Source organism: Elephas maximus, chromosome 20 (genome assembly GCF_024166365.1).
Source record: "Elephas maximus indicus isolate mEleMax1 chromosome 20, mEleMax1 primary haplotype, whole genome shotgun sequence".
In the NCBI taxonomy this organism is placed as follows: Eukaryota; Metazoa; Chordata; class Mammalia; order Proboscidea; family Elephantidae; genus Elephas; species Elephas maximus.
In genome coordinates, this window is record NC_064838.1 from 77,829,589 (window position 1) to 77,856,399 (window position 26,811).

The 26,811-nt window shown below is 35.1% G+C and overlaps 1 protein-coding gene, 1 non-coding gene and 2 pseudogenes across 2 annotated transcripts; all 4 read left to right on the plus strand.

The window, feature by feature from the left end:
* The first annotated feature begins 7,838 nt into the window (after positions 1 to 7,838).
* Positions 7,839 to 8,823, plus strand: LOC126064301 (olfactory receptor 5T2-like; annotated as a pseudogene).
* Positions 8,824 to 16,012: 7,189 nt separating this feature from the next.
* LOC126064170 (olfactory receptor 8J2-like) lies at positions 16,013 to 16,748 on the plus strand (annotated as a pseudogene).
* A 6,307-nt stretch (positions 16,749 to 23,055) lies between these two features.
* LOC126064320 (olfactory receptor 8J2-like) lies at positions 23,056 to 24,003 on the plus strand. The gene has a single exon (XM_049863219.1). The coding sequence runs from the start codon at positions 23,056 to 23,058 to the stop codon at positions 24,001 to 24,003; it is 948 nt and encodes a 315-aa protein (XP_049719176.1).
* Positions 24,004 to 24,224: 221 nt separating this feature from the next.
* On the plus strand, positions 24,225 to 24,331 carry LOC126064449 (U6 spliceosomal RNA). Its single transcript, XR_007514525.1, has one exon. It is a non-coding gene; the product is annotated as a U6 spliceosomal RNA (small nuclear RNA).
* Positions 24,332 to 26,811: the final 2,480 nt, after the last annotated feature.

Here is a 26,811-nt window from a genome sequence, read left to right on the forward strand (position 1 = left end):
GACACTCAAGAGCAAGTTTCGGAGTCTCTTCTGACATCCATCTTGGTCTTTTCTTTCTTTCCTATCTTTTCAGTGACCTCTTGGTTTCTTCATGGATGATGTCCATGATGTCATTCCACAACTCGTCTGGTCTTTAGTCACTAGTGTTCAATGTGTCAAATCTATTCTTGAGATGGCCTCTAAACTCAGGTGGGATATACTCAAGGTCATATTTTGTCTCTCGTGGACTTGCTCTGATGTTCTTCAGTTTCAGCTTGAACTTGCATATGAGCAATTGATGGTCTGTTCCACAGTCGGCCCCTGGCCTTGTTCTGACTGATGATATTGAGCTTTTGCATTGTCTCTTTCCACAAATGTAGTGAATTTGACTTCTGTGTGTTCCATATGGCGAGGTCCATGTGTATAATTGCCGTTTATGTTGGTGAAAGAAGGTATTTGCAATGAAGAAGTTGTTGGTCTTGCAAAATTCTATCGTTCGATCTCTGGCATTGTTTCTATCACCAAGGCCATACTTTCAAACTATTGATCCTTCTTCTATTTTCCCACCCAGAAAGCAAGACAGGTTTCTGCTAAGCTTCCAGACTAAGACAGACTAGGAAGAAGAACCTGGCAGTTTACTTCTGAAAAGCATTAGCCAGTGAAATCCTTATTAATAGCAGCGGAGCATTGTCTGATATAGTGCTGGAAGTTGAGCAGCCCAGGTTGGAAGGCACTCAAAGATGACTAGGGAAGAGCTGCCTCCTCAAAGTAGAGTCAAACTTAGTGATGTGGATGGAGTAAAGCTTTCGGAACCTTCATTTGCTGATGTGGCATGACTCAAAAGGAGAAGAAACAGCTGCAAAACAGACACTAATAACCGGAAAGTACAAAGTATGAATCTAGGAAAATTGGAAATTATAAAAAATGAAATGGAACTCATAAACATTGATATCCCAGGTATTAGCGAGCTGAAATGGACTGGTATTGGCCATTTTGAATCGGACAATCATATAGTCTTCTATTGTGGGAATGACAACTCGAAGAGGACTGGTGTTGCATTCATCATCAAAAACAACATTTCAAGCTCTATCCTGAAGTACAGTGCTGTCAGTGATAGGATAATATCCATACGCCCACAAGGAAGGCCAGTTAATTCAACTATTATTCAAATTTACGCACCAACTGCTAGGGCCAAAGATGAAGAAAAAGATTTTTATCAGCTGCTGCAGTCTGAAATTGATCAAACATGCAATCAAGATGCATTGATAATTACTGGTATTTGGAATGAGAAAGTTGGAAACAAAGTTGGGACACAAATATCTTCACATTTTTTGCCCACTCAAAAAGGACTATTCCCATACCTCTTCTCCAGACATTCCTTTCATCAATTTTCCAATTACATTCCTTCCAAGTACCTGACCAACCAAACCATTGGCCACAATTGCTACTTTGTCTATTTTTTTTTTTTTTTTTTTGAAGCAAAGAAACTACCTGGCCCCTATATATATGGTGGATTTTCTGTATTTGTATTAAAAATCGATAGCCTTGACTTTAAAAACTAACTGTTAAATAAATTAATCTTTTCTTCAGAGCAGGTGTTACTTTTACAGAGTAGATAGTGACAAGAAGACAGCATGAAAGAGGCTTCTGGGTTACTGAGTTCCATAGATCTAGAACAACATGGATTGACACAGTGACTGCAATATTGGGCTCAAGCATTGTAACAATTGTAAGGATGGCACAGTATTAGGCAGTGTTTCGTTCTATTGTGCATAGGGTCTCTATGAGTCAGAACCGACTGGATGGTACCTAACAACAACACAATAGATCTATAAGTCTTGGCTGCCAAAGGGATATTTTGCACTTTAGAAAGTATATGTTGTTGTAGCTGTCTTTTCTGAGGCTTATGTCTTCGAGAACACCCCTCTCTCTTCTTTGAAAAGTTCCTTTCCTGTCTTTCCTGCCTATTCAATTTAAATTCTCCTCTCAGTTTTTTTTTTTTTTTTCTTTTTTTCCTCATGGTGAAGCCTTATCCTTTTTGAAGGAATTGTGTGATGCTTACTTCTAAGATCCTCAATGTCCCAGAGAATCACTTGACTCTCCAGAAATCCTTTTGTGATTCTTTGCTGTGGGTTCGGGTGAGGATGGAGGAGTAGTCATCCACCTGCAGTTGGGAGCCTGAACGCTTTTCCCATTTTCCCTGGTTGATATTGCTGAGATCCCCACTCTACTTTCAGAGTCCCGTTATGAAGTTTCCAGAGTTAATACTAACCCCAAACCAAACCTGTTGCTGTCAAGTCAGTTCCAGCTGGTCCTATTACTACTTTCCTTTTTGATTACCCTGTGGCTGCGGTTGTGGGTGCCTTAATACCTGAAAGTTCTTAAGCTGGGGTTAACGGGGTTCTTTTGTGGTTTAATTTTGTTAAAGTCATCTTTTTTTTTTCTTTCACTTCCCTCTTTGTTTGCTGTTTGTATGCAATTTTTTAAGAAAGTGTTCTGGAGGAGATTCTGGGTTTATTAATGCGAAATTTCTTTAATTACCTTCTGCTTACTAAAAATTTCCCTTTAGTATTTTATTTATCTATCTATCTATTTTTTGCTGTTAATGACTCATTTTATGGCAAAGGATTTACTCAAATATAATCTCTATTGTCTGTGCATTCTTAAAAGTGAAAGGAATTCTGAGTGTCACGTTGTATCGTTTTATTCAGATTTTGGTTCCTGTGTCCTCTAATCATAGAGGCTCACACTACATCCTCTGAAAAATATATCTGGGTCCCACAATGCCTTACTTTATTCCTTGGCTTGGCTTTGCTTCTCTTCATAGTGTTTATAGTCTGTCCTTGTTTATTTGTTGTGTTTTTCTGCCACATAGAAATCTTTCAAAGAGAAGTTCGAATAAACACATGAATGGTTATACAAGTTAGTTCACTACTCCAGACTTCAGCTTTCACTAGATTTCTTGCTTCCAACATGGCTGCCCACCCGAATCATCTGGAGAATTGTAGACAAAGACTCTACTGGCTCTTGCTCATCTCTCAGTGCTAAATTTCTCTTTTGTCCTGCACGTGGGTGCATGTGAGCATGTATGAGCCTATTCATTTAGTGTGTGCGTACTAGTGTTTAGGGTTTGTGTGGGAATCTTTGTGTGTGATAGTATTGGAAGAAATTATTATTTCTTTAATGAGGCATTGCTTTAATTTTATTCCGCTTACTGTGTATCATTTAGTTCTTTTTTAGTATTTATTTATTTTGTTTCCTCTTTCATTATAGAGTGTTTACTCAAATGTCGTAATCTCTGTTGTCTGTGCTATTACTATTTCATCTGAGTAAACCATAGATTAGTTTTTGCTGTTTAGGAATCAAAAAATTGTTTGATTTATGAAGTATTCCAGATCATTAAATATTTAATGTCTCCTTCTCTATGTAACTATTACATTTTTGTACTTTTTTATCTCTTGAATTGTATGCCTTTTAATAAACTCAAAATCTATACCTTATTTATTTCAAAGGCTTTATAATTTGAACAGTGTAGAAGTATAATGAATACGGGTGACCATAAACCCTTGTGCTAGATTCAACAATTGACATATTACTGTTTTACCAATATAAATACACTTTATATTGTAACAAATCAAGAAATATAGTAAAATGTAATAAGGTAAAACAGTAATATGTCAATTGTTGAATCTAGCACAAGGGTTTATGGTCATCCATATTCATTATACTGCTGGTATGAGGACACTGGGTCTCAGAGAAGCTAAGTGCTAACCCAGTGTCAGAGCTATAAGATTTTGTCTAATGTCTTACAATCTATTATCTAATATTAAAGTGTAATTTTCCCTATGACATCATTTTAAAGCAGAAGTCAAAGAACAGTACATTCAACAAATGTCAAGATTTTGTATATTATTCAAAAACTGCTTACTTCTTTACCATTGTGTAAATTATTATGTTGCTGTTTTGAACCAGAAGTTAATTGGGGAGTATTCCCCTCTGGGCATCTCCTATGGGTTTCTTTAACAGCAGGGCAAGTGGATATAAAAGACCTAAATTAAATGTATTGATAGTGTACCTAACCCTGCATCTGCTATTCTACAGGTAAGGAAAAATATCAGATCATTTGCAGAATATTTAGGGGAAAGAATTTAAAATATCAAAGTAGAATATGCTGTGATATCTCCAGTATTAAAAAACTTTAGTTCTTTCCTATTGCATTGGTGATTTTTGTAGATCCATTAAAATCTTATATATGCGGATTTCTACCCAATAATTTAAAACCCATACTTCCTAGAAAAGAACAGAGAAAATAGAAACATTAAATATATGCTTTGTAGGGGTAAGCAAGAGCCTCCAAAGTAGGTGTATGCTTTAGTTTTCCTGATGAAAGAAGATAGTCTAGTTCAAAGTAAGAATTATGAGAAAAAAGGTCAAAACTTAATATAGTAATAGAAAACAAGAATATTTGAACTGTTCAACTGCATGGGGCCTTATATTTGGATATAAATAATGAGGGGAAGAAAATTAAAGTTTCTTTTGTAGTTGTTAAATCTAGAAATCACTTCAGATTTTCATTTCATAATATTTCTCTGGTATTAATGACTTGAAAAATACCCAAACACCGCAAGAATGGTGTTTTGTTTTATTTTTCATGGCGGAAGGAGCAGTTGCAGAATTAAGCGTAAGTGTAATAGGAGGCGGTATAGAAGGATGGAAAGAAAATACACTGAGATCTTGGAGAGCTGGGATTGAGTCTTGGCTCTGATACTTATTGTTTTGAAGATTGTTGTAAAGATATTATAAAGTAATGTGCAGAAAAGTCCATTCATAAGGCAAAAGCTCAACAAATGATACCAACAAATGATAGCTGTTATTATTTCTCTCCTTTGTATTATTAGTGTTTCAGTGTTGTGCCCAATATATCTAGAGTTACCTTCTTTCCCTTAAAATGATTCTTATGGACATGACTTTACATTAATTTCTTAAGACTGATCCTATTAAATTATTTACTAATCATAACACTTTCTCTTTATGACTTTGATGCCTTTCCAGACGTGCTAATATTGATGTAGTCATACTCAGTATAACTTTTGTTTTGACACATAGCAGAAAAGCTAGTATTGAGAGACATTTAACTCAAGTGCTTAACATTTTTTTTTATAGAAAGCCAAGTTAACCACAGTGTAATTGAACAAATGGCAATGCTATAATGTTCATGTGATTTTATTGTTATCTGTGGATCACACAACTCACAAAATTCCTTTACCCTCTAAAGAATAAACTTATTTCATACTAATGAAACTTTACTAATAAAAATTATACTATTTCTGTGAAATGAAAAGGCAGAAGAAAATGACTAAATCCACTTTTATAGCCCTTTTTAATCATAATATGATTCACTTAGTTTGATCCTGACAAAATAATGCTTGAGTGCATATTGATAATCACAAAACAGGTACATTAAATGTACTTGTTTCTGGGGACACACATTTTTTTCAATGCTTTGACTAAAATATTGTTACTCAAATTTAATTTTCAAGAAGAAATAAATCTGATTTAAAAAATTCAGTGATATTTATCTGTTTCACTGATGACCAAAAATTGAAATATTTAAAAGAAATTGCTCTGCATATTTAATTACTGTGCCTGGTTCTATGTCTGCATGAATGTGTCTGTTTGTGTTTTATGTGCACACACGTCCAAATTGTGCCTGAATGGCTTCTTCATTAAACTTTTTTCCCAGTTTAAAGAGAACTAAACTTTAGAGAGAAAATCTAACATCACATACAACTTCTGATCACAGAACTGAATGATGAGCATACATTTTCAGATTCCATACCCTATGTTATTTATCTAGTACCATTGTAAATTTAGGCACATTGTTGAGCTGATGTCAAAGGTTGTTTTACAAAATTATCTTTTTCTTTAGACTCCTAATAATATTTTTAATAATATAATTAATTGATTTCATTCATCATTCATCAAAGTTTCCATTTTATTTCCATTGACTCTATATTTATCTTATTTACATAATCACCTTTGTCTCAATATCTCTTCAGTTAATATCCACGTTCACCTCTCCCGTACCAATGACATTTTTCAAAATAAGAAATATATTTAGGAATTTCCCAGTTAAGTCAGTAAAACAGATTTTTTTTTTAATTAAATGGTGTATTTAAAAGCAGTTTATAGTTCCTTAGTCACTCAAAAGTATAAGGTTAATTCAAGTAGTTGGTATAGGACTTCTAATCTGTTTTGTCTTAAATTATTGTGTCCAATAAAGAGAATTCAATCTAAAATATATTGTCTTCTCTGACAAATCATTTCAGTATGTTTTTCCTCTAACTTTACTCTTTACAAAATTCCTATGGAAATATATTCGATAAATATTTACAACACTTTTAGGTAATTCTGATTTTACTTTCCCAGAATATTATAGGTATTTGGATTTATTCTCCTTTAATTGCTCTAATCTAGATGTTTCTTTTACTGAGAGATCCATATCAATTCACTAAAACTGGAGCTTGATTTGGATCATTAATTTAAGTAGTCACAGATTAATATTTGTAGCAGATTAAGTACCCATAAAGCTGACTCAAATTTCCTCATCAGCAAATTAGAGTAGTTTAAGATATAGTGTAGGGAGAATATGTTAAAAATAAACATTTTATTAAAACAGTATTATAATACATATCCTTCAAACAGGTGGTACACTATGAGCTAGTAATTTAAATATTCAATAACAGAGTTGGTAACTCTTTAACTTCTGAGTTGCTTATCTATGGGGCCATCCAGAAAATAGTTAATCTATTCTTTCTACAATCCATCTCTTTCTTTATTTATAATCTTAAATCTTATGTCTACATTCAAAGGAAATTTAATTTTTTTTTTACTTACTACTCTAATAGTAAGATAAAAGTTACTTAATTCTTATTTCACTGAATCCACAAGCAACAAAACATAAACAGGTATAAAATCTTGAACAAAAATACCTTGGAAGAAAATAGTTGGAAAGTATGAAAGTCATGATTTTTTTTTTAACACCTTCAATAATTTCTTACAGTTTCACCAGAAATATTTGAGGGAGTAGGAAAGCATATAGATTATCAAAAACACCAGTGGCCTAATATATAGCCAAAAAAGGACAATACAATACCATGAACCTAAGAAAGCTCTTTGAAGGAAACATAAGATATCACGTAATTTTTGAATTCATTCGTGGTGAATCTTTCCTCAAAAAACAATTTGATAAATTCCATTCAGAAAAATCCAAAAGTTGGTAATGGAACTGGAGAATACTCAGAGAGTAGCTTATTAGATGTTATAATACGGGAGGGTGCTACTTCCTAAGACCAATTCCAATCTGCATATTCCAGGTTTTAAATTATTTTAAAGATTAAATTTCATTAATTTAATTATCTATTTTAATGTTCATCTGAATCTTGAAAGATAAAATTAATAACCTTGTTCTGCAGGTTAGAAGATTATAGCAAATAATTTTACACAATTCCTGAAAGAACTAGAACTCTGGTGTTAAATTCTAACGCTCTGTCCATTAATATATTATCTCAAGTGTTTGGATGCAAGCAAGAAATTTCTTTAAATAAATGACTGGTTTTAATAAATAAACCAATTACCTCAATTGTTTTGGTAATGACATGCTATTAACCAATGAGTAAATGTCTTTATCTTCCATTTAATTCTTCAGTGAGTGCTACTGACTATTCATTCACTGTCTTGTCATTGTCTTATGAGTTGCTGCTGGGAAATCATGCATTTCTGAAAAATCAATAAGAGGACATAGTTAACATTCCTTTTAGTCACATATTCTGCATCCCTGTCATAGAAATAAAAATTGTGATTTCATGTATATTTTCAAGTTTGTTCCATGAAGTGTCAACATGAAAAATGACACAGAAGTCACCACATTTGTACTGAAGGGCTTCACAGACAATCGTGAACTGCAGATCATCTTATTTTTTCTATTTCTAGCAATCTACCTCTTTACTCTGATTGGAAATTTAGGACTGGTTGTATTGGTCATTGGGGATTCCCGGCTCCACAACCCCATGTACTATTTTCTGAGTGTGTTATTCTTGGACGCCTGCTATTCATCATCTGTTACCCCAAATATGTTAGTAGATTTTATGTCAAAGACTAAACCCATTTCATTCCTTGGATGTGCAACACAAGTGTTTCTGGATATAACTTTTGGGACCACAGAATGCTTTCTTTTGGCAGCCATGGCTTATGATCGCTATGTAGCCATCTACAACCCACTTCTCTATTCAGTTAACATGTCACCCAGAGTCTATGTGCCGCTTATCATTGCTTCATATGTCAGTGGGATTTCACAAGCTACTTTACACACAGTAGCAACTTTTAGCCTCTCCCTCTGTGCATCCAATGAAATTAGACATATCTTTTGTGATATTCCTCCACTTCTTGCTATCTCCTGTTCTGACACTCACATTAACCAGCTTCTACTGTTCTATGCCGTGGGTTCTATGGAGATATTCGCCATCCTGATTGTCCTAATCTCCTATGGCTTAAATTTGTTGGCCATTCTGAAGATGCATTCTGCTGAAGGAAGGCAAAAAGTGTTTTCCACTTGTGGTTCTCACCCAACTGGAGTGTCAGTTTACCACGGAACAATCCTCTTCATGTATATGAGACCAAGTTCCAGCTATGCTTTGGATCATGACATGATAGTGTCTATATTCTACACTATTGTGATTCCCATGGTAAATCCCATTATCTACAGTTTGAGGAACAAAGATGTAAAAGAAGCAATAAAAAAAAGTGTTTGGGAGAAATTGGTTTATCAATAAAGTATATTTTTAGCACTAAAAATTAAATTAAAAAATCAAGAGTCGTAGCCAGTGTCTCAATATAAAGACATAAAAAATTGAAAACTTCAGTTTTAGTTTGTTAGTGTCTTTTCGTTCTTCTTGAATATTTTGAAATAAAGATAATAGTCAACCTGTAACCTCTGCTATGTTAACACGTACAGAAAAACCATGCCATAAATTTGCTTCTTACTTTGTTCATGCGGATATATGTACATATGTGCAGGTGTGTATGGGTATATATACATGCATATGTATACACATACATACAATGATTCTGTTATATATACATGTGCACATATATATGTATACAATCAGTATTTTTTATATTATAAAAAGTACAATCTGTTCTTCTTATACTTTATTTTATATTATATTTCATTTTTATACTTTTATATTATTTATCTCTTGCTTATATTTTGGGAAATGAAAAATTACTAAAGCAATTATTTAGTACAGTGTAGTTTCAGACATTAGAAAATTTGAGAATCAGTATTAATTATTTTAAAAATATGAATCTGGAGCAGATTAAACAGCACATTTTCCTTTTCCTAATGAATTGTATATATCCAGCAATATCAGTGAACAATGTATAGCTAAATGAATCAACTTGGATAATTCTACAAACATTCATCTGAGTGAAAAAAATTGCAGAATGAGACACAGTATTATAAAAGTAATTAAAGACATCATCAAAATTATCATATATTTTGACAATGAATGAGTGAAAATATAGTTAACTTATAACACAAAGCATGTCAATGAAAAATTGTGGATTAGTGTTACCTCTGGTTAAGAAGACACTGGGTGCATAATGGTAAAAGGTTGGTGGTTCGAATTCACCCAGATGGCCCTCTGAAGATCTTCTGAATGACGACAAGCATAGAAAACCACATGGAGGGCATTTCTACTCTCACACACATAGGGGCCACCATTAGTCAGAATTGGCTGGATGGAGACTTGTACCAGACATTACCAAAAAACCGAAAGAATAGTTGTGTCCTGCCCTAAAGCAGGGGAAATTTTAGAGAATGAGATGAAAGTTGTCATGGTTTCTTTGTCAAAGGTAAAATAACATAAACATTGATTGCAGCACTGGAAATAAAATTCCGATCTTTGATTTCAGATTTTAGGATGGATATTGCATTCATTCATTCATCCCATCAGTCAGTGACTTGGTTACCAAATATCTTGTGGACATGTACTCTACCCTTTATATTGTTTTAGAAGCTTGTAATAAAAAGGTAAGATATTTGGACATATCTCTTCCTCTTACAAAGGTTATAGGCTAGAAAACGTCATAGACAGAATAAGAAAAGATTGTTATTGATATTGAATTTCAAGACTTATACATTATTTGAAAAAGTATTGCAGGCTGATGTGAAAAAATACATTTCCACTCAAATCATTTGAATAAAAAAGCTAGAAATGATACAATGTGTCATCTGTAATTTGATAATTATAATCAAAAGATGATATTCAGTCTCTTCACAAACTTCACATTTTCAATTTGGTGTATATCATCTGTTTTTTACAGTAAACACACCAGGGCTTATTCTTCATTCTACAAGGGAGGCTTTGTGTTAAGCTTTATCCTAAGTATTCACATTAAAAATTTTCATTGGGCCAGAATCCTGTGCTTTCCAACTGTAAGATTTTCTTAATCCAATTGCCAGGGCACTACCCAGATCATATAAAGGTACATTAAAAGAAAAAATATGAGTGAATCATTCGATGTATTTGTTATTTGGTGTGATCATCTAAGCAAGTCCCTAGGCTATCTCCACATTTTTAATCTTTGAGTGAAATTCTGAGTGGAGATTTGCCCAAGAAGCATTCTATTTGTCTTTCTTTCCCAGGGGAATCAGACTTTTACCTAGGAACCCTAGTTCTCATGTTCAGATCTTGGCGCCTAGAAACAAACATGTACTAGTGGGAAGGTCTGCAGGGATTTCGGACCTTTTTAAAACTCTATAGCATGCTTCCTGGAGTAAACTTAGGCTTGGATTTCAGCAGATCTCTCTGCGCAGGTGAGCTAAACCAAATGTTTTACCTATTACTAGGGCTAGTTGTGAGAACTAAGTATCTTGAAAGCTCTATCCAATCGCACTCAGAACTGAAATGATTCCTTCTCTGTCCTCTTTTCCAAGTGACTCCAATCCTTGCCCACTGATTGCTAAGTGGTAGTGACAGCCATGTAATGCCATAAATAACAGTCAAACATTCCTCCTGATAAATGAGACTCAGCATTTTTACAGAAGTTCGAAATAAAGATGTGAAAATTAATGATCAGCTCTGAATATCTAAAAGAATGAAGATTTAGCATATTGCTTTTGATGTATGATAATTTGCTATTTTTGTAGAAGCAAGTATTTAGCAGATAGCCTTAATCCAGGCAGAGTTACTGCTAAAAAATATCAGCTGTAATGATTTGTGATACGATTCTGTAGCATCTGGAACGAAAAAATTGAAAGATATTAAACCTCATCTTCTACCAATGAGACTAATGATAACTGGAGAATTTCATATTGTCTCCATGCAGATGTCAATGTTGAAAAATTTTTTTGAGCATTTTGAAATCTTAGTCTTATTATACCGTATGTTTGGCACATTCTTATATTATTAGTTTGGTGTACAAGAATGGAAGTAATTATGTGCCCTAATTTCTTCCATTGTAAACAAAACCATGGAGATGCAATGATATGGGACAAAAGAAGCATAGATTGATTTTATTCACAATCTAGAGAAGTGAATATGATATTAGATAACACAGCAATGACTTCTTGAAATTAAATATATATATACATATGTATATGTATGCACACACAGATATGTGTGTATGTATATAACAACTTTATATTGTACACAATAACTTGTAGGAATTTTATTTAAATAGTAATGAAATATTGCCTATTAAAACATATCTTTCATATAAAAGTAGTTCAAATTAAGGAAATTAAAGAAGAAATAAGAAAATGATAGTACTATGAACATAAAAATATGGCAGAAAATGTAAAGGCATTATCTAAATATTGTAAGTTTGAGAATCCAAGCTCCAGAACAATATAGAATAATGAATCCTCATTCCAAGGAGTATATGTTGCCTTAGTATGAAGAGAAATGCTTTCTGCTTTAGAACTGGCAGAACCGATGGATGTTTTAGGAGGCACTCTATATCACATAAGTGACACAGTGGCTAAGTTCTTGGCTGCTAACAGTTTGAACCCACCAACCACTCTGCAGGAGAAAGATGTAGCAGTCTCCTTCCATAAAGGTCACAGCCTTGGAAACCCTGTGGGACATTTCTACTCTGTCCCATATGGTCTGTGGTTCAAAATCGACTCAATGGCAATGGTTTTGGTTTAATTTTTAGTCTATACCAGATAGGGAAGTACTTCAGTGCCCCTGAAATTTGAAAGTCTACATTTCTGAGAAACAGCTACAATATTACTTAGCCAGAGATTTTTCCCCTTCTTGATTTTCCCATTGTCCAGGGTGATAAACCGTAGGATGAAAAGATTCCCTGGTGCCAACAGTTAGTCTCTTTGTCGTGGTGGCCACAGAGATATCATACTAAGAAGTAATTTTTGTACTTAATGCAACACATCTCCAAATAAAAATTGCTGCAGAGTCAATTCTGACTCGTGGAGACCATATGGGACAGAGTAGAGCTGCCCCATAGGTTTCCAAGAAGTGAGTGGAAACCATGGTGGCTAGTGGTTAAGAGCTAAGGCTGCTTACCAAAAGGCTGGCAATTTGAATCCACCAGGCACTCCTTGGAAGCCCTATGGGACAGTTCTACTCTGTCCTTCAGGGTCACTATGAGTCAGAAACTACTCAAGGGCCTGTTTTTTGTTGTTGCTGTTGTTGTTTTTTTCATTATGTGAGTAGATCTATAAAATATATGCATTCAAAAATGATTTAAAATCAAGATTATTTGGTAGAAAATTAAAATAACTTTTCAGGGATAAATGTTAAATCAGACAAGGTGCAGGGGGAAAAAACACAGGAGAAATAGGGGGTTATTCTACAGAAACTTTATTTTTCTGACATGTACTCTTTGATCAACCCTCCTTGTTCATCAATTGCATTTCAAGAGAGAAGAGAATTAACAATAAGGATATATACAAACCCTCTCCCTCCTCAAAGCTAATTGCACTAATGCACAGTAGATAATCAGTAATTGGTATTCTTGTTGCTGATATTCTCATTCTTGTTAAAGCAAGGATGTATGTATAAACTATATTTCAGAGTGAACAATGTACTGAATAGCATTATATATAGCAACCTGACAGGAAATATTTTGATCCAATTGAATGTTGCTCTGAGGATTTCCAGGGTAAACTTTCCTTGTTATAAAACTTGACATTCTTTTTGGTTTCATGGCAGGATACAAGAGATATGGGATAGTTGGTGCAACAAAATCAGATCAGCTTATCAGATACATATTTGACATATCTTTAAATGAAAAAACCTTGGAAGAGTTGTATGTGGAAGAGCATGTTTCGTTTTGTGAAAGATATAGCTGAGTATCAGGTGGCCCAATGTCTGCATATACCAAAACCAAAAAAACGAACCCATTGCAGTTGAGTTGATCCCAACTCCTAGGGACCCTAAAGGACAGTGGAACTACCTCATAGGGTTTCCGAGGTTGTAAATCTTTAAGGAAGCAGACAGCCACATCTATCTTCCGCAGAGCAGCTGGTGGCTTTGAACGCCCAATATTTCAGTTAGCGGTGGAGAACTTCACCACTGTGCCACCAGGAGCACTTATTTTGCATATAGAAAATTATAATTTTATTGCTATTTCTTTTTCAACTATAAGAGTCTTCAATCAGGTAGAATGTGACACTGATCTTAAAATTAAAAAAAAGAGAAAAAATATTAACATCATTCAAAATAAGCTAATAATAATAGTAATAACTACAGGTAACATCTATTTTGAAATCATTAAGTGCCAAGCTTTGTGCTTACTAACCTATATATGTGTGTTATGCTAGTTAATTTGCACTACACAAAATATGAATATTTGAGCAAAAGCAAAGAACTAGTGTTTGGTAGAATAAAACAACAATATCAACAAGGGCAAACCAAATTAAAAAAAAAAAAAAGAATAAGCCCTAAGTTTAGCCCATGCCTTTATCCAGTCAATATCCTATGTGGCCTGTGAGTGACTTAACTTCGCTGAGCCTCAGATATCTCATCAGGTATGAAAATATTTACATACATCCCCTAAAGCTCCAATGCAGAATAAGAGATAATTATTTCAAAACATTTAGCTTAGTTCTCGGCACATAATGAGAGGCCCCGGGTGGCACAAAAGGTTAAACTGTTGGATCCTAGCAGAAGTGATGGCGGCTCAAACCCACCCAAGGGACACAGGCTGGGTGACTGGCTTCAGAAAGGTCACGGTCTTGATAGCCCCATGAAATAGTTCTGATCTGCACACGTGGGGTCACCATGAGTCAGAATCTGCTAGATGTCAACCAACAACAGCAACGAGAAGCACATAGTGAACACGACATAAAAGTTAACATTCTGTCCCACTCATTTCTCTGCAGAAGTAGAGTAAAATGATTGAACTTTAAAAATCAAAACCGTAAGTAATAAAACTTAACTATAAAAACAATGACAAAACAGGCTTCAAACAGTTTAAGGAAAAGGAGGCTAAACTGGAAAAGGAAGGGAAGCCTGCTAAAAAGTAAAAATACAAAGTAATCTAGAAAACAAATCCAGTGACAGTTCCGGTGTATTTGGCAGAAAAAAGAAAATGTGATTAAGAAGAAGGATGCAGTCTTCTGGCACCTACAGAAGGAACAGTATCGAGATGCAGGTCTATCTGTGCGTAGCGGAAACAGAGGGGTGTGGTAAAAATTGTTAAGGAAAAAGCCACAGTTCTGGAGGGGTTTCCCACAGAGATACTGAAATTTGTTAAATATCCAAGGAGATGAAGCAGCATGGGCTGGAGAGGAGGCCTGTGGCAGCTAAGCTGAAAGATAACTAGAGATCACTCTGGCTCATCAACTCCAACTCTGTAAAGGCAGTTCTTTTTCATCACTTAAAAACCAGTGCTAAAGAAAATATGTACATCTCACCCAATATCAGTGAAAAATATTCATGCATATCTCCAAAGCAAATCCAGTGCCGTCGAGTCAAAGCCGACTCAGAGCGACCCTATAGGACAGAGTAGAACTGCCCCATAGAGTTTCCAATGAGCGCCTGGTAAATTTGAACTGCTGACCCTTTGGTTACCAGTCGTAGCACTTAACCACTATGCCACCAGGGTTTCCATATATATATAAAAAATTATATTCTGCTGTTAGGTGCCATCGATTTGGTTCAGAATCATAGCAACCCTATGTACAACATATATATAAATATGTATATGAAATTCGTTATATATAATTCAATATTTATCCTTCTATGTACAATATAGAAAAACCTGGTTGTGTAGTGGTTAAGAGGTAAGGTTGCTAACCAAAATTTTGGCAGTTCAAATTCACCAGGCACTCCTTGGAAACCTTATGAGTCAGTTCTACTCTGTCCTATAGGGTCCTATGAGTTGGAATCAACTGGAGGTCAATGGGTTTGTTTTTCTTGGTTTGTTTCATTGTATGTACTATATATATATATAATATATATATATATGTAAATACACATATACAATTCAATATCTGAACTATATCCAACAGTAAAGTAAATTGTTTACAAAAACAATCTTAAGAACCAACTTCAGTTGTTTTCTGATAAGGTTATTTTTTTTTTTTTTTTTGAAACTTCTGAAAATGTGGGAGAAAAAAGATCTGAAACTCCTAAGTGTGAACAAAAGTAATCAGATTTTAAATGAAACTGTAACAAAGAATAATCCTCTAACAGCCAAATTAATTTTACCTTTTATTAATTTCTTTCCACTTTCCCTATTTAAAGGCAGAACAACACAATAAATGGCTCCAGGGAATCTCACACAGGTGAATGAGTTCATTCTCATGGGAATCACAGGCCTTCCCGAGCTCCAGATCCCCCTTTTCTTTGTCTTCCTGGTGATCTATGGGCTGACTGTGGTAGGGAACCTGGGCACCATCATCATCACCAGTGTGGACTCCAGACTTCAAACCCCCATGTACTTTTTCCTTTGACATTTGGCTGTCACTAATCTTGGCAATTCTACCACCATTGCCCCTAAAATGTTGGTCAACTTCTTGGTTAAGAAGAAAACCATCTCATACTACTGTTGTGCAGCTCAACTAGGTGGATTCATAATTTTCATGGTGGCTGAAATATTCATACTGGCCACAATGGCCTATGACCGCTATGTGGCCATTTGCAATCCCCTTCTCTACATAGTGGTGGTACCTCGGCGGATCTGCCTTCTGCTAGTATCCCTCATATACCTCTACAGCCTGAGCACAGCACTGACTGCCTCTTCCTGTGTGTTCTCTGTGTCATACTGTTCTTCCAATGTAATCAACCATTTTTATTGTGATAATGTCCCTTTGCTAGCATTGTCCTGTTCTGATACTTACATTCCAGATACAACAGTGTTTATGTTATCGGGTATCGACCTGTTTTTCTCCATGATCATTGTTCTAATATCCTGCTTCAACATTGTCCTCACCGTTTTGAGGATACAGTCCTCAGAAGGGAGACAAAAAGCTTTTTTCCACCTGTGCTTCTCACATGATGGCTGTCACTGTGTTCTGTGGGACCCTCCTTTTCATGTATATGCAACCAACAACCAACCACTCATTAAAAAAAAAAAAAAAAAACCACTCATTAGATACTGATAAAATGGCCTCAGTCTTTTCCACCCTAGTGATACCAATGGTGAATCCCCCCATTTACAGCCTAAGGAACAAGGACCTGAAGGACGCACTGAAGAGATTCCTTAATAACCCATGCAAACCACTCAAACTAATGTAAATATATAACTACAACTGTCTTCTTTTAAGAGCCTTATTTTGCTCCTGACAAAGATGCTGTTAAGTGAAGAAGTATTCTAAAAGGTTAAAAAAAAAAAAAAAACTATTCATTTCAATGAGAAAACTACTGATGCATTTTTTTTCCCAATTTAAAATATCAGTCTCCCTAGAGGGATAAAGTTTTCAATTATACAATGAAAACAAACTTACATATGTAATAAACAACAACTTGAAAATAAACAAATACATAGTATAAATAAATTACAACTTGTTAAAAGGTTTGTGTCTTATACCCTCTAAATATGGCATCTGTTTTTGTTTGGTGCCGTCAAATCGATTCCTACTCATAGTGACATTATGTGCAACAGAAGGAAACACTGCCTGGTGCTGAGCCATCCTCATGATCAATTGTTATGCTTGAGCCCGTTGTTGCAGCCACTGTGTCAATCCATCTCCTTGGGGGTCTTCCACCTAGGCACTGTATTTGTTTGCAAATGAGAAGAAACAGCTGCAAACAAAGGTGTCTAGGTACTGCAAATTGTTTTCACTAACCTACAGTTTGGAGAATGGGACCCATCCAGTGGTACCAGGAAAGAAAAGGCCTTGTGATTCTCTTCCTTTAAGATTACAGCCATCAAAACACTTTGGAGAGTTTCTACCTTGTAACACTTGGGGTCTTCATGAATTGAAATTGACTTGCCGGCAACTAAAAACAACAATGTAGTCTGTAAACAAGGAAGAGAAAGCCTGATAATGGGTGATGGAAGTATATGAGAGTCATTCCTTGAAAGATGATAGAAAGTCAGATCATTCTACTTGATACACTCACTTTTGCCCAAGGACTAAACATTTTATTATAATTTTATATTTTTTTAATACCATATCCTCCATTAAATACTTTTTGCACCTTTTTCTCCATCTATCACATTTGTGAACCCATTGTTGTCTTACACTTAAAATAACCTTATAACACATGAAAGTAAACATGTAGGGGAAAAGAAAAACTAAGCCCAAGAGTGCTTTGAAACATGACCTGTGCCATAGCAGACTGAAATAAATATAAAAGCATTCTGCATTTTTCCTCCTCTCTCATAGACATGTGCACAAAGCAAAAAAAATTCTGTTGAGCTAGTCATAATTTATAATTAAATTATTTCCAAATGATATTTCATACTAAAATCTGTTGTATACTTTATTATCTTTAATATGAAACTGTCAACATTAAACATCACTTCTTCTCACATTTTTATTTAGTGTGGTGAAAGTGTTATTAGACCAAAAAGGTCGTCTTTTAAATGTGGTAACAATTATCAAAAAACTTACTACAAAAAAGAAAAAAAAGTTAACAGTCATGTGAGTTATTGCTGTGTATGTACAATGCTACTAACATGCAATGGCGTGAGGGAGAGTAGGTGTGGCATGTGACGTAAGGGCAGTCTCTGGACATAAAATAAGCTTATGACAATTTCAGGAAGGTCAGACATGAGGCACAACCAGGAACTCTGAGACTCACATACATGAGTCCATTTCTAACTTTGGTCATAAATAAACAGAATAGCTGAAGGCAGGCAAGATAAAATACGTGATGGACATTTCTGACCTCAAAAGACAAAATCAGCTATAATTTAATCCCATTAGTCTATAAACTTTTCATGTTAATTGCTAATGTGTTTCTTAGCTTTTACTTTATTCAGAGTGTGTTTGGCTTCAGCAGTTTACAGTTACAGAAGTGTTTCCCATTGGAAAACTATTTTCTTTGGGTATGGCTCCATGTACAGAATTAGAGCAAAAGGCTAAACTTACTTTACAACATTTCCAAGGCTGTTTAAAATAAATGAATGGATAAATAAATAAACCTGTTGTCTTAGAGTGATTCCTACACATTGCAAACCCATGTGTATCAGAGTCGAACTTTCCCAGAAGGTTTTCAATGACCTTTCAGAAGTAGATCACCAAGTCTTTCTTCTAAGACACCTCTGGGTGGATTCAAACCACCAAATTTTCAGTTAGCAGTCAAGTACTTAACAAATATACAACATCCAGGGACTCTATTCAATGCAATACACTGAAAAACATATACAGTTTGGTTGATTGCTAAACATTTTGCTAAATGAATAAAGATCAAAAACGGGAAGTTCGCTGTTTTCTACCTTATAATTTGGTTCCCATGTATGTATTTCCTAAAAATAATTTTGCTGTTTTTACATTACTTTCTTATTGCTATAACAAATTACCTCAAATTTAATGCCTAAAACCAACACAAATGTATTATCTCAGTTTTGACAGTAAGAAGTCCATAATGAGTCTAATTGCACTAAAAGCAAGGTGTTAGCTAATTGTATTCTTTCTTAGATGCCCTAGAGGAGAATGTTTCCTGCCTTTTTCACCTTGTAGAGGCAGTAAATATTCCTGGGATAGTGACCCCTTCCAGTTATCAATCCTATCACTCTCACTTCTGCTTCCATTAACTTCTTGGGTTCTCCTGCATGCGTTTTGTCTTCTAAGAACTCTTTGGATTACGTTGGGCCCACCTGGACAATCCTGGAACACATTATATCAGTAAAGTCCCTTTTGTCATGTAATATATTCACAGTTTCTGGGAATTAGGATTTGGACATCTTTGAGGGTTCTTCGTGAAACTGTGTTCTACATCACGTTGGAATATTTTGTGAAATTAGACAATGTAAAATCTTGCACCTGTCTCGTACTAGAGCTCAATAAAATAATCCCACTAAAATGTACACAAAATATATCTGTTTTAAATTGTTCAGACACAAAATTTGTTCTGTACAAACTATACATTAAGACTTCCTTGGATTAAGAATGAACAACAACAACAAAATATTTGGCTCAAAGATTGCAGAAAGTGTGTACCCAGATAAACACACACTCACATATCATTTGTTACACTTCTATTGAGAAATTCTGGATCAGGTAAGTTAACCAACCAGGCATATTGGTCAAGCATATATTTTTAATGAAGTAAGATATGAAAAACAATTTATCTCTCAACTCCAGTCTTCTACGGTCAAAATTTTCCCCATGGGGGCAGTAACACCTCCAAACTTCCAGGTTATGCCTATCTGGGTGCCAAGGTGGCCCCCTGGCATCTTGTGCCTGAACAGGTATAGTAAAACCACTGAGGGGATCAGGCAAGATGGGGTGCATGGAAGTTTTGAAGCAAGTCACCACCTGGGCAAAAGTGTAAAAGGTAGGAAAGGCTTCAAACAGCTGCCACAGGAGCCCACAGCCGGTACTGCAGGAGAGGCTAGAGCTCTCATCCAACTCCATAAGGTAGGGCTGTCTGGTCAGACAGCATGGCAAGTGTGTAACTCCTGGGTGGAGCACGTATTGAATCCCTCCAAGAGCCTGAGATTAAAAAATAAGCTATTGATTTTGTTTTAACACTAAGTGCTTGATCAAATAAAAAAAAATTTTTATATGATACGGAGTAAACGTCTATTTCAACCTCATCTGTAGTTCCAATTATATTACCAGTTAATATAATTTCAATAAATTTTAGAAGAATGATTCAGGAGTTGTTTGAGCAGAACTTGTTTTCTTTTTCTAATGAATTTTTTTACGTGCAGCAAAATCAGTGGACAACATATAGCTAAAGAAATCAACATGGGTAAATCCACAAACATACATTTGAGTGAGTAAAAATATTGCAAAATAAGACACTCAGTACTATGTAAAATAATTAAAGATATCTTCAGATTTATGTTTTGTTGGGTGCATAAATATATAGTTAATAACAACAAGAATATCATTAAAAGTTGTGGGTAAGGGTTACCTCTGGGTAAGGAGACTCTGGGTGGATAATGATAAAAGCTGGTGGTTTGAATCCAAGCAGAGGCACCTCGAAAGATCTATTGAAACTTTATAGCCATTGAAAATGGTATGGAGCACAGTTCTACTCTGACACATATGGGGCCACCCTGAGTCAAAACTGGCTGGAGGGAAACTGGTATTAGGTATTAAAAAAAAAAAAAATTTTTTTAGGAATACCAAAATCAAGAAGGAATAGGTGTATCCTGCACTATAGTAGACAGTATCTTAGAGAATGAGACACAACTTGTCATGGTTTCTTTGTCAAAGTTAAAATAATATTACAGATTGATTACAGCATGGGATACAAAATCCTGATGTTTAATTTCACATTTCAGGATGGGTATTTCATTCATTCATTCCATCAGTCACTGAGTTGGTTAGCAAGTGTCTTTTGGACATCTACTCTATCCTGGGTATTATTGTAGAAGATGGTAATAAAAAGAAAAACTAATCAGACACATCCTCTCCTCTTATAAAGGTTATAGGCTGGAAAATAGCCCAAGAAAGTAAGAAAGAATTGGTGATGACATTAAATTGCAATATTTACTAATTATTTGAAAGAAGATTGCACGCTGATGTGAAAAAATACATTTTTTACTTAAGTTAATTGAATACAAAAGCTGCAAATGATACCAGATATGATTTAGACTTTAATAATTTTAATAAAAAGTTGATATTTAGCCTCTTTACAAACTTCACATTTTGAATTTGGTGTATATCATCTGGTTTTCACAGCAAATATACCAGAGTTTGATATTGGAAGGGAGGTTTTGTGTTATCCCCAATATTCACATTAAATTTATCCATTGGGGTAGAATTCTGTATTTTCCAACTGCTGGATTTTCTTCATCCATAACCCAGGAGCATGGGCCAGAGTATTGAAGGGTATATTAAAAATAATAATAATAACGATACAGAAATGCAGCATGTGTTTCTTATTCAATGTACTCATTTAAACAAGTCCCTAGGCTCTCTCCATATTCTCATTGTTTGGGTGAAATTTTGAGTGGAGCTTTGCTTAATGAACTTTCAATTTGTCTTTCTTTCCCTGGGGAATCAGACCTTTATCCAGGAATTCTAGTCCTCATGTTCAGGGACTGGGGCCTAGACACAAACTTATATTAGTGTTAGCGTCTTCAGGAACTTCAGATCTTTGTAAAACTCTCCAGCATGCTTCGTGGAATAAACTTAGAAGTGGATCTAGGCAGATCTTCATGCACAGGTAGGTTAAACCAAATGTTTCCCTATTACTAGGTCTAGATGTGAGGACTAAGGATCTTAAAAGCTCTATCATTTCAAATCAAACTCAGAACAGAAATGGTTTCTTCTGTCTCTTTTCCAAGTGGAAACCCTGGTGGCATAGTGGTTAAGTGCTATAGTAATTAACCGAGAGGTCAGCAGTTCAAATCCACCAGATGCTCCTTGGAAACTCTATGGGGCAGTTCTACTCTGTCCTCTAGGGTCACTATGAGTTGGAATTGCCTCGATGGCAGTGGGTTTGGTTTGGTTTTTGGTCTTTTCCAAGTGACAGCAATCCTTGCCCACTGATAGCTAAGTGGAAGTGACGGCTGTGTAATGACTGAAGTAACTGTCTTTAATGACTTAAGTAAATATCTTAATAAATTAATAACAGTCTTCATGACTACTGAAAAATGAGACTGAGCATTATTAAAGAAGATGTGAAAAAAATAAAATCAATGGTCAGTGTTGATTATCTAAGAGAATGGAGAAGATTTAGCATATTGCTTTTTACATAGTTACTGCTAAAAGTATCAGCTGTAATGAATTGTAACAGGGTCATGGAGCATTTGGAGCACAAAAATGTAAAGTACTAAACCTTATCATCTTCCAGTGAGATTAACAATAAATTGAGAATTTCACATTTTCTCTATGCAGATGTCAAAGTTGAAGAATTTCTTGAGCATTTTTGAAATTCTAGTTATTGATATCCTACTTTAGCCACAATCTTACACTTCTATTATTAGCAGTTAGGGATACAAAGAATGGAAGTAATTATGTGCCCTTATTTTTTCCATTGTGAATGAAAGCCAGGGAAATATGATGATATGATATAGAAAAAATCATAAACTTGATTCTTATTCACAATCTAAAGCAGTGAATATGATGCCAATTGATAACACAGTGATAACTTTTTGAAATTAAATATATATGTAAATATATGTAAAATCTAATATTGAAACTCTGTTTAACAGTTAAAAAATAAACAATTTAGGCAAACAATTCAAAGAAACAACCTCAGTCCTCAGTTGTTCTCTGATGACTTTGTACTTCTGAAATTTGTGAAAAAACAGGGAGAAAACTAAGATCTGGAACTTTTAACTGTTTTTGAATGGAAGTAAAATGACTTTAAACAAAACTTTGACAAGAAATAACCTTCTAAGAGCAAAATTTTTTTTTGCCATCCATTAATCTCTTTCCATTTTTCCCATTTAAAGACAAAAGCAACACTATACATGGCTCCAGGAAATCTCACATGGGTGACTGAGTTCATTCTCATGGGACTCTCAGACCATCCTGAGCTCCAGGTCCCCCTTTTCTTTGTCTTCCTGGTGATCTATGGGCTGACTCTGGCAGGGAACCTGTGCATCAACACCCTCACCAGTGTCGACTCTCGACTTCAAACCCCAATATACTTTTTCCTCCGACACTTGGCTATTGTCGATCTCAACAGTTCTACTGTCATTGCAGCCAAAATGCTGGCCAACTTCTTGTTTAAGACGAAAACTATCTCTTACTACTGTTGTGCAGCTCAGCTTGGTGGATTTGTAGTTTTCATTGTGGCAGAGATTTTCATACTGGCCACAATGGCCTATGACCGCTATGTGGCCATATGCAACCCCCTTCTCTACATGGTGGTGGTATCTCAGCAAATCTGCCTTCTGCTAGTGTCTCTCATATGCCTCTACAGTCTGACCACAGCACTGACTGTCTCTTCCTGTGTGTTCTCTGTATCATACTGTTCTTGCAACGTAATCAACCATTTTTACTATGATAATGTCCCTTTGCTAGCCTTATCCTGTTCTGACACTTACATTCCAGAAATACCAGCGTTTACCTTTTCAGGGATCAATTTGTTTTTCTCCATGATCATTTTTCTAATATCCTACTTTAACATTATCCTTGCCATTTTGAAAATACAGTCCTCAAAGGAGAGACAAAAAGCTTTTTCCACCTGTGCTTCTCACATGATGGCGGTCACTGTGTTCTATGGGACTCTCCTTTTCATGTATTTACAACCCAGGACCAACCACTCATTAGACACTGATAAAATGGCCTCAGTCTTTTACACCCTCGTGATACCAATGCTGAATCCCCTCATTTACAGCCTAAGGAACGACGATGTGAAGAACGCACTGAAGAGATTCCTTAATAACCCATGCAAATCACTCAAACTAATGTAAATATATAACTACAACTGTCTTCTTTTAACGTCTTAATTTGCTCCTGAAAAATCTGCTGTTAAGTAAAGAGGCATTAAATAGCTAAAAAAAAAAAAAAAAAAAAAACTATTAATTTCAAAGGGGAAAATATTGATGCATTTTTATCCCAATTCAAAATACCCGCTATTCCTAGACAGAAAAATGCTTCAATAATGCAATGAAAAAAAAAAAACTTAAAAGCAGTGCCCACTTTGACAACACATACACTAAAATTGGAATGATAGAGAGAATATTAGCATGGCCCCTGGGCAAGGACGACACTCAAATTTGTGAAGTATTCCATATTTTTTGGATTTGTAAATTTTCATTAGAAGCACAACAAAAATTTTTTTTAAACTTACATTTGTAAAGAACAATTTGAAAGGAAAAAATATGCATTATAAATAGAATACAAGTTATTAAAAGATTTGTTTCTTATTCTGTCTAAATAAGATATCTAGGTGGTGCAAAATGTTTGCCCTAACCTAAAGCTTTCTAGATTGAACCCCCTGTGGTGCCAAGGAAGAAAATGCCTGCTGATTTTTTTCTTTTAAGATTACAGCCATTAAAACCACATGAAAAAGTTCTACTATGTACACATGGGGTTGTCAAGAGTTAGAATTGACTTGATGTCAATTAACAACAACATCATAGTCTCTAAACAAGGAAGAGAAAGCCTGATAAAGGGTGGTGAGATATATAAGAATCATTGCTTGTAAGATGATAGAAAGCCTGATCATTCTCCCTGGTACACCCACCTTTTGTCCAAGGGCTAGACATTTTATTTTAAGTTTACTTTTTTTTTAATACCATATTCTCCATTCATAAACTTTGGCACCATTTTCTCCATCTATCACATTTTTTGTTCATCCATTGTTGTCTTGCACTTAAAATAAATTTATAACCCAGAGAAGTAAACAGGCATTAAGCCTAGGGTGCTTTGAAAGGCCACATGTGCCACAGCAGACAGAAATAAACATAGAAGCATTCTACCATTTTCCTCCTCTCTCTCAACACCAGTACACAAAGCAAAAATTTATGTTCAGCTAATCATGACAAAATTAAGTTTTCCATAGGATGCTCTGATACTAAAAACTATTGTGTAGAGTTTATTATCTTTGTAATAAACCATAACATTAAACACAACTTCCTAGCACATTTTATTTAGTGTGTTTGTGGGTGAAAATATTATTAGATCAAAAACGTCACCTCTTAAAGGTAACAATTCTCGGGAAACCGATAGCAAAAGAAAAAAATTAAAACTCATAGGAGCTGTATCTATATATGTACAATGCTACTAAGATGTGGTGGAGTAAGGCATTGTGGGTAAGACATATGAGGTAAAGACAGGGTCTGGGAATAAAGCTATGACATTTTCAGGAAAGTCAGACATAATTCAAAACCAGGAATTGTGAGATTTACATAAGTAAATCAATTTGTAACCTTAGCCACACATATTCATAATTTGTATTCCTTCTGCATCTTTAAAAAAAAAATTATAAGACAGGTTTAAAGAGTTCTGCCTTCATCATCAGATATAAAACTTGGATTAAGCTGCTGTAGACAATTCTGAATATTACAGCAATTTATGGAAAATTGAAGCATGTACTCAACAAATAGTGTACCTCAATCCAGGTTTTTGAGTGTAGGCAATAAAAAAATTACAGTGAAAGCTGGGGAATTGCACATCCAAGGTTTCCTCAATAGGGAAATCAAACGTATCCTGGAAAATTAACAAACACCCGATGGTATTGCTCCCTGTTCTCAAATACTTCAGGATTGATGAAAATTTGTGTTCAAGCTCCATGGGGAGTATCTCAAGGGGAGAAAAACAACAACAACAAAAAACCCAGTGCTGTTAAGTCAATTCTAAATTCTTCTTATGATTGCAGTAAGATTAGGAAGCACTTGGGGGAACAAGAACTTATTTCTCATCTTAGGCGAGTAGATGGCACTGATCTGCATGTTTATCAATGAGCTCCAGTCATTATTCTTGACCCTTGGTTTCAATTTAAATTATACTCATGAGTATAGTCAGCAAAGTCAGACTCAAGATGCTATACTGTGTCTACTAATAATGTCTTAACTATGTTATCATGTGTTTTTACCACCATTATTATGTTTTTTGAGGAAAGCAAAAAACTTCATTTCTATTTGTTATGATTTCCATATTGATTCTGGAATTTTCTGTGTATGTGTGTTAGTTGCCATCAAATTGGTCCCCACTCATAGAGACTCTATGTAGAACAGAAAGAAACACTGCCCGGTCCTGTACCATCCTCACAATCCTTGCTGTGCTTAAGCCCATCATTGCAGTCACTGTGTCAGTGCATCTCCTTGAGCTTCTTCCTCTCTTTCGTTGACCCTCTGCTTTACCAAACATGATGTCCTTCTCCAGGGACTGATCTGGTCTGATAATATGTCCAAAGTATGTGAGATAAAGCCTAGCCATCTTGCTTCCAAACAGTGAATATTCTGAGGGCAGATAAGCATTGTTTGAAAGCTTCGCCTAGAATGTTGTTTAGACCAAGACTCCATTGGTCAGGTTGAGGATAATGATGCTGAGTGAGTGTTCATGTCTCAAATACTATTAGTTTTATGATAGGGATTCCTGTTATTCAACAATGCAATAGTATCATCATATCCTGTTTTCATCCATTTACACAATTTCCTTTGTGATGAGAATATTTCATTTGTGGTTGCATCCAAAAATATTACACAAGAGACAGAGATTGTCAGGGTTTAAATGTCCCCATAAGCAGATCCTGGGCTGAAGACTAGATTATGTGT

Bases quoted from the DNA above. Each gene is read 5' to 3' on its own strand.
- LOC126064320 (XM_049863219.1), top strand. From the start codon at position 23,056: ATGGCTCCAGGAAATCTCACATGGGTGACTGAGTTCATTCTCATGGGA.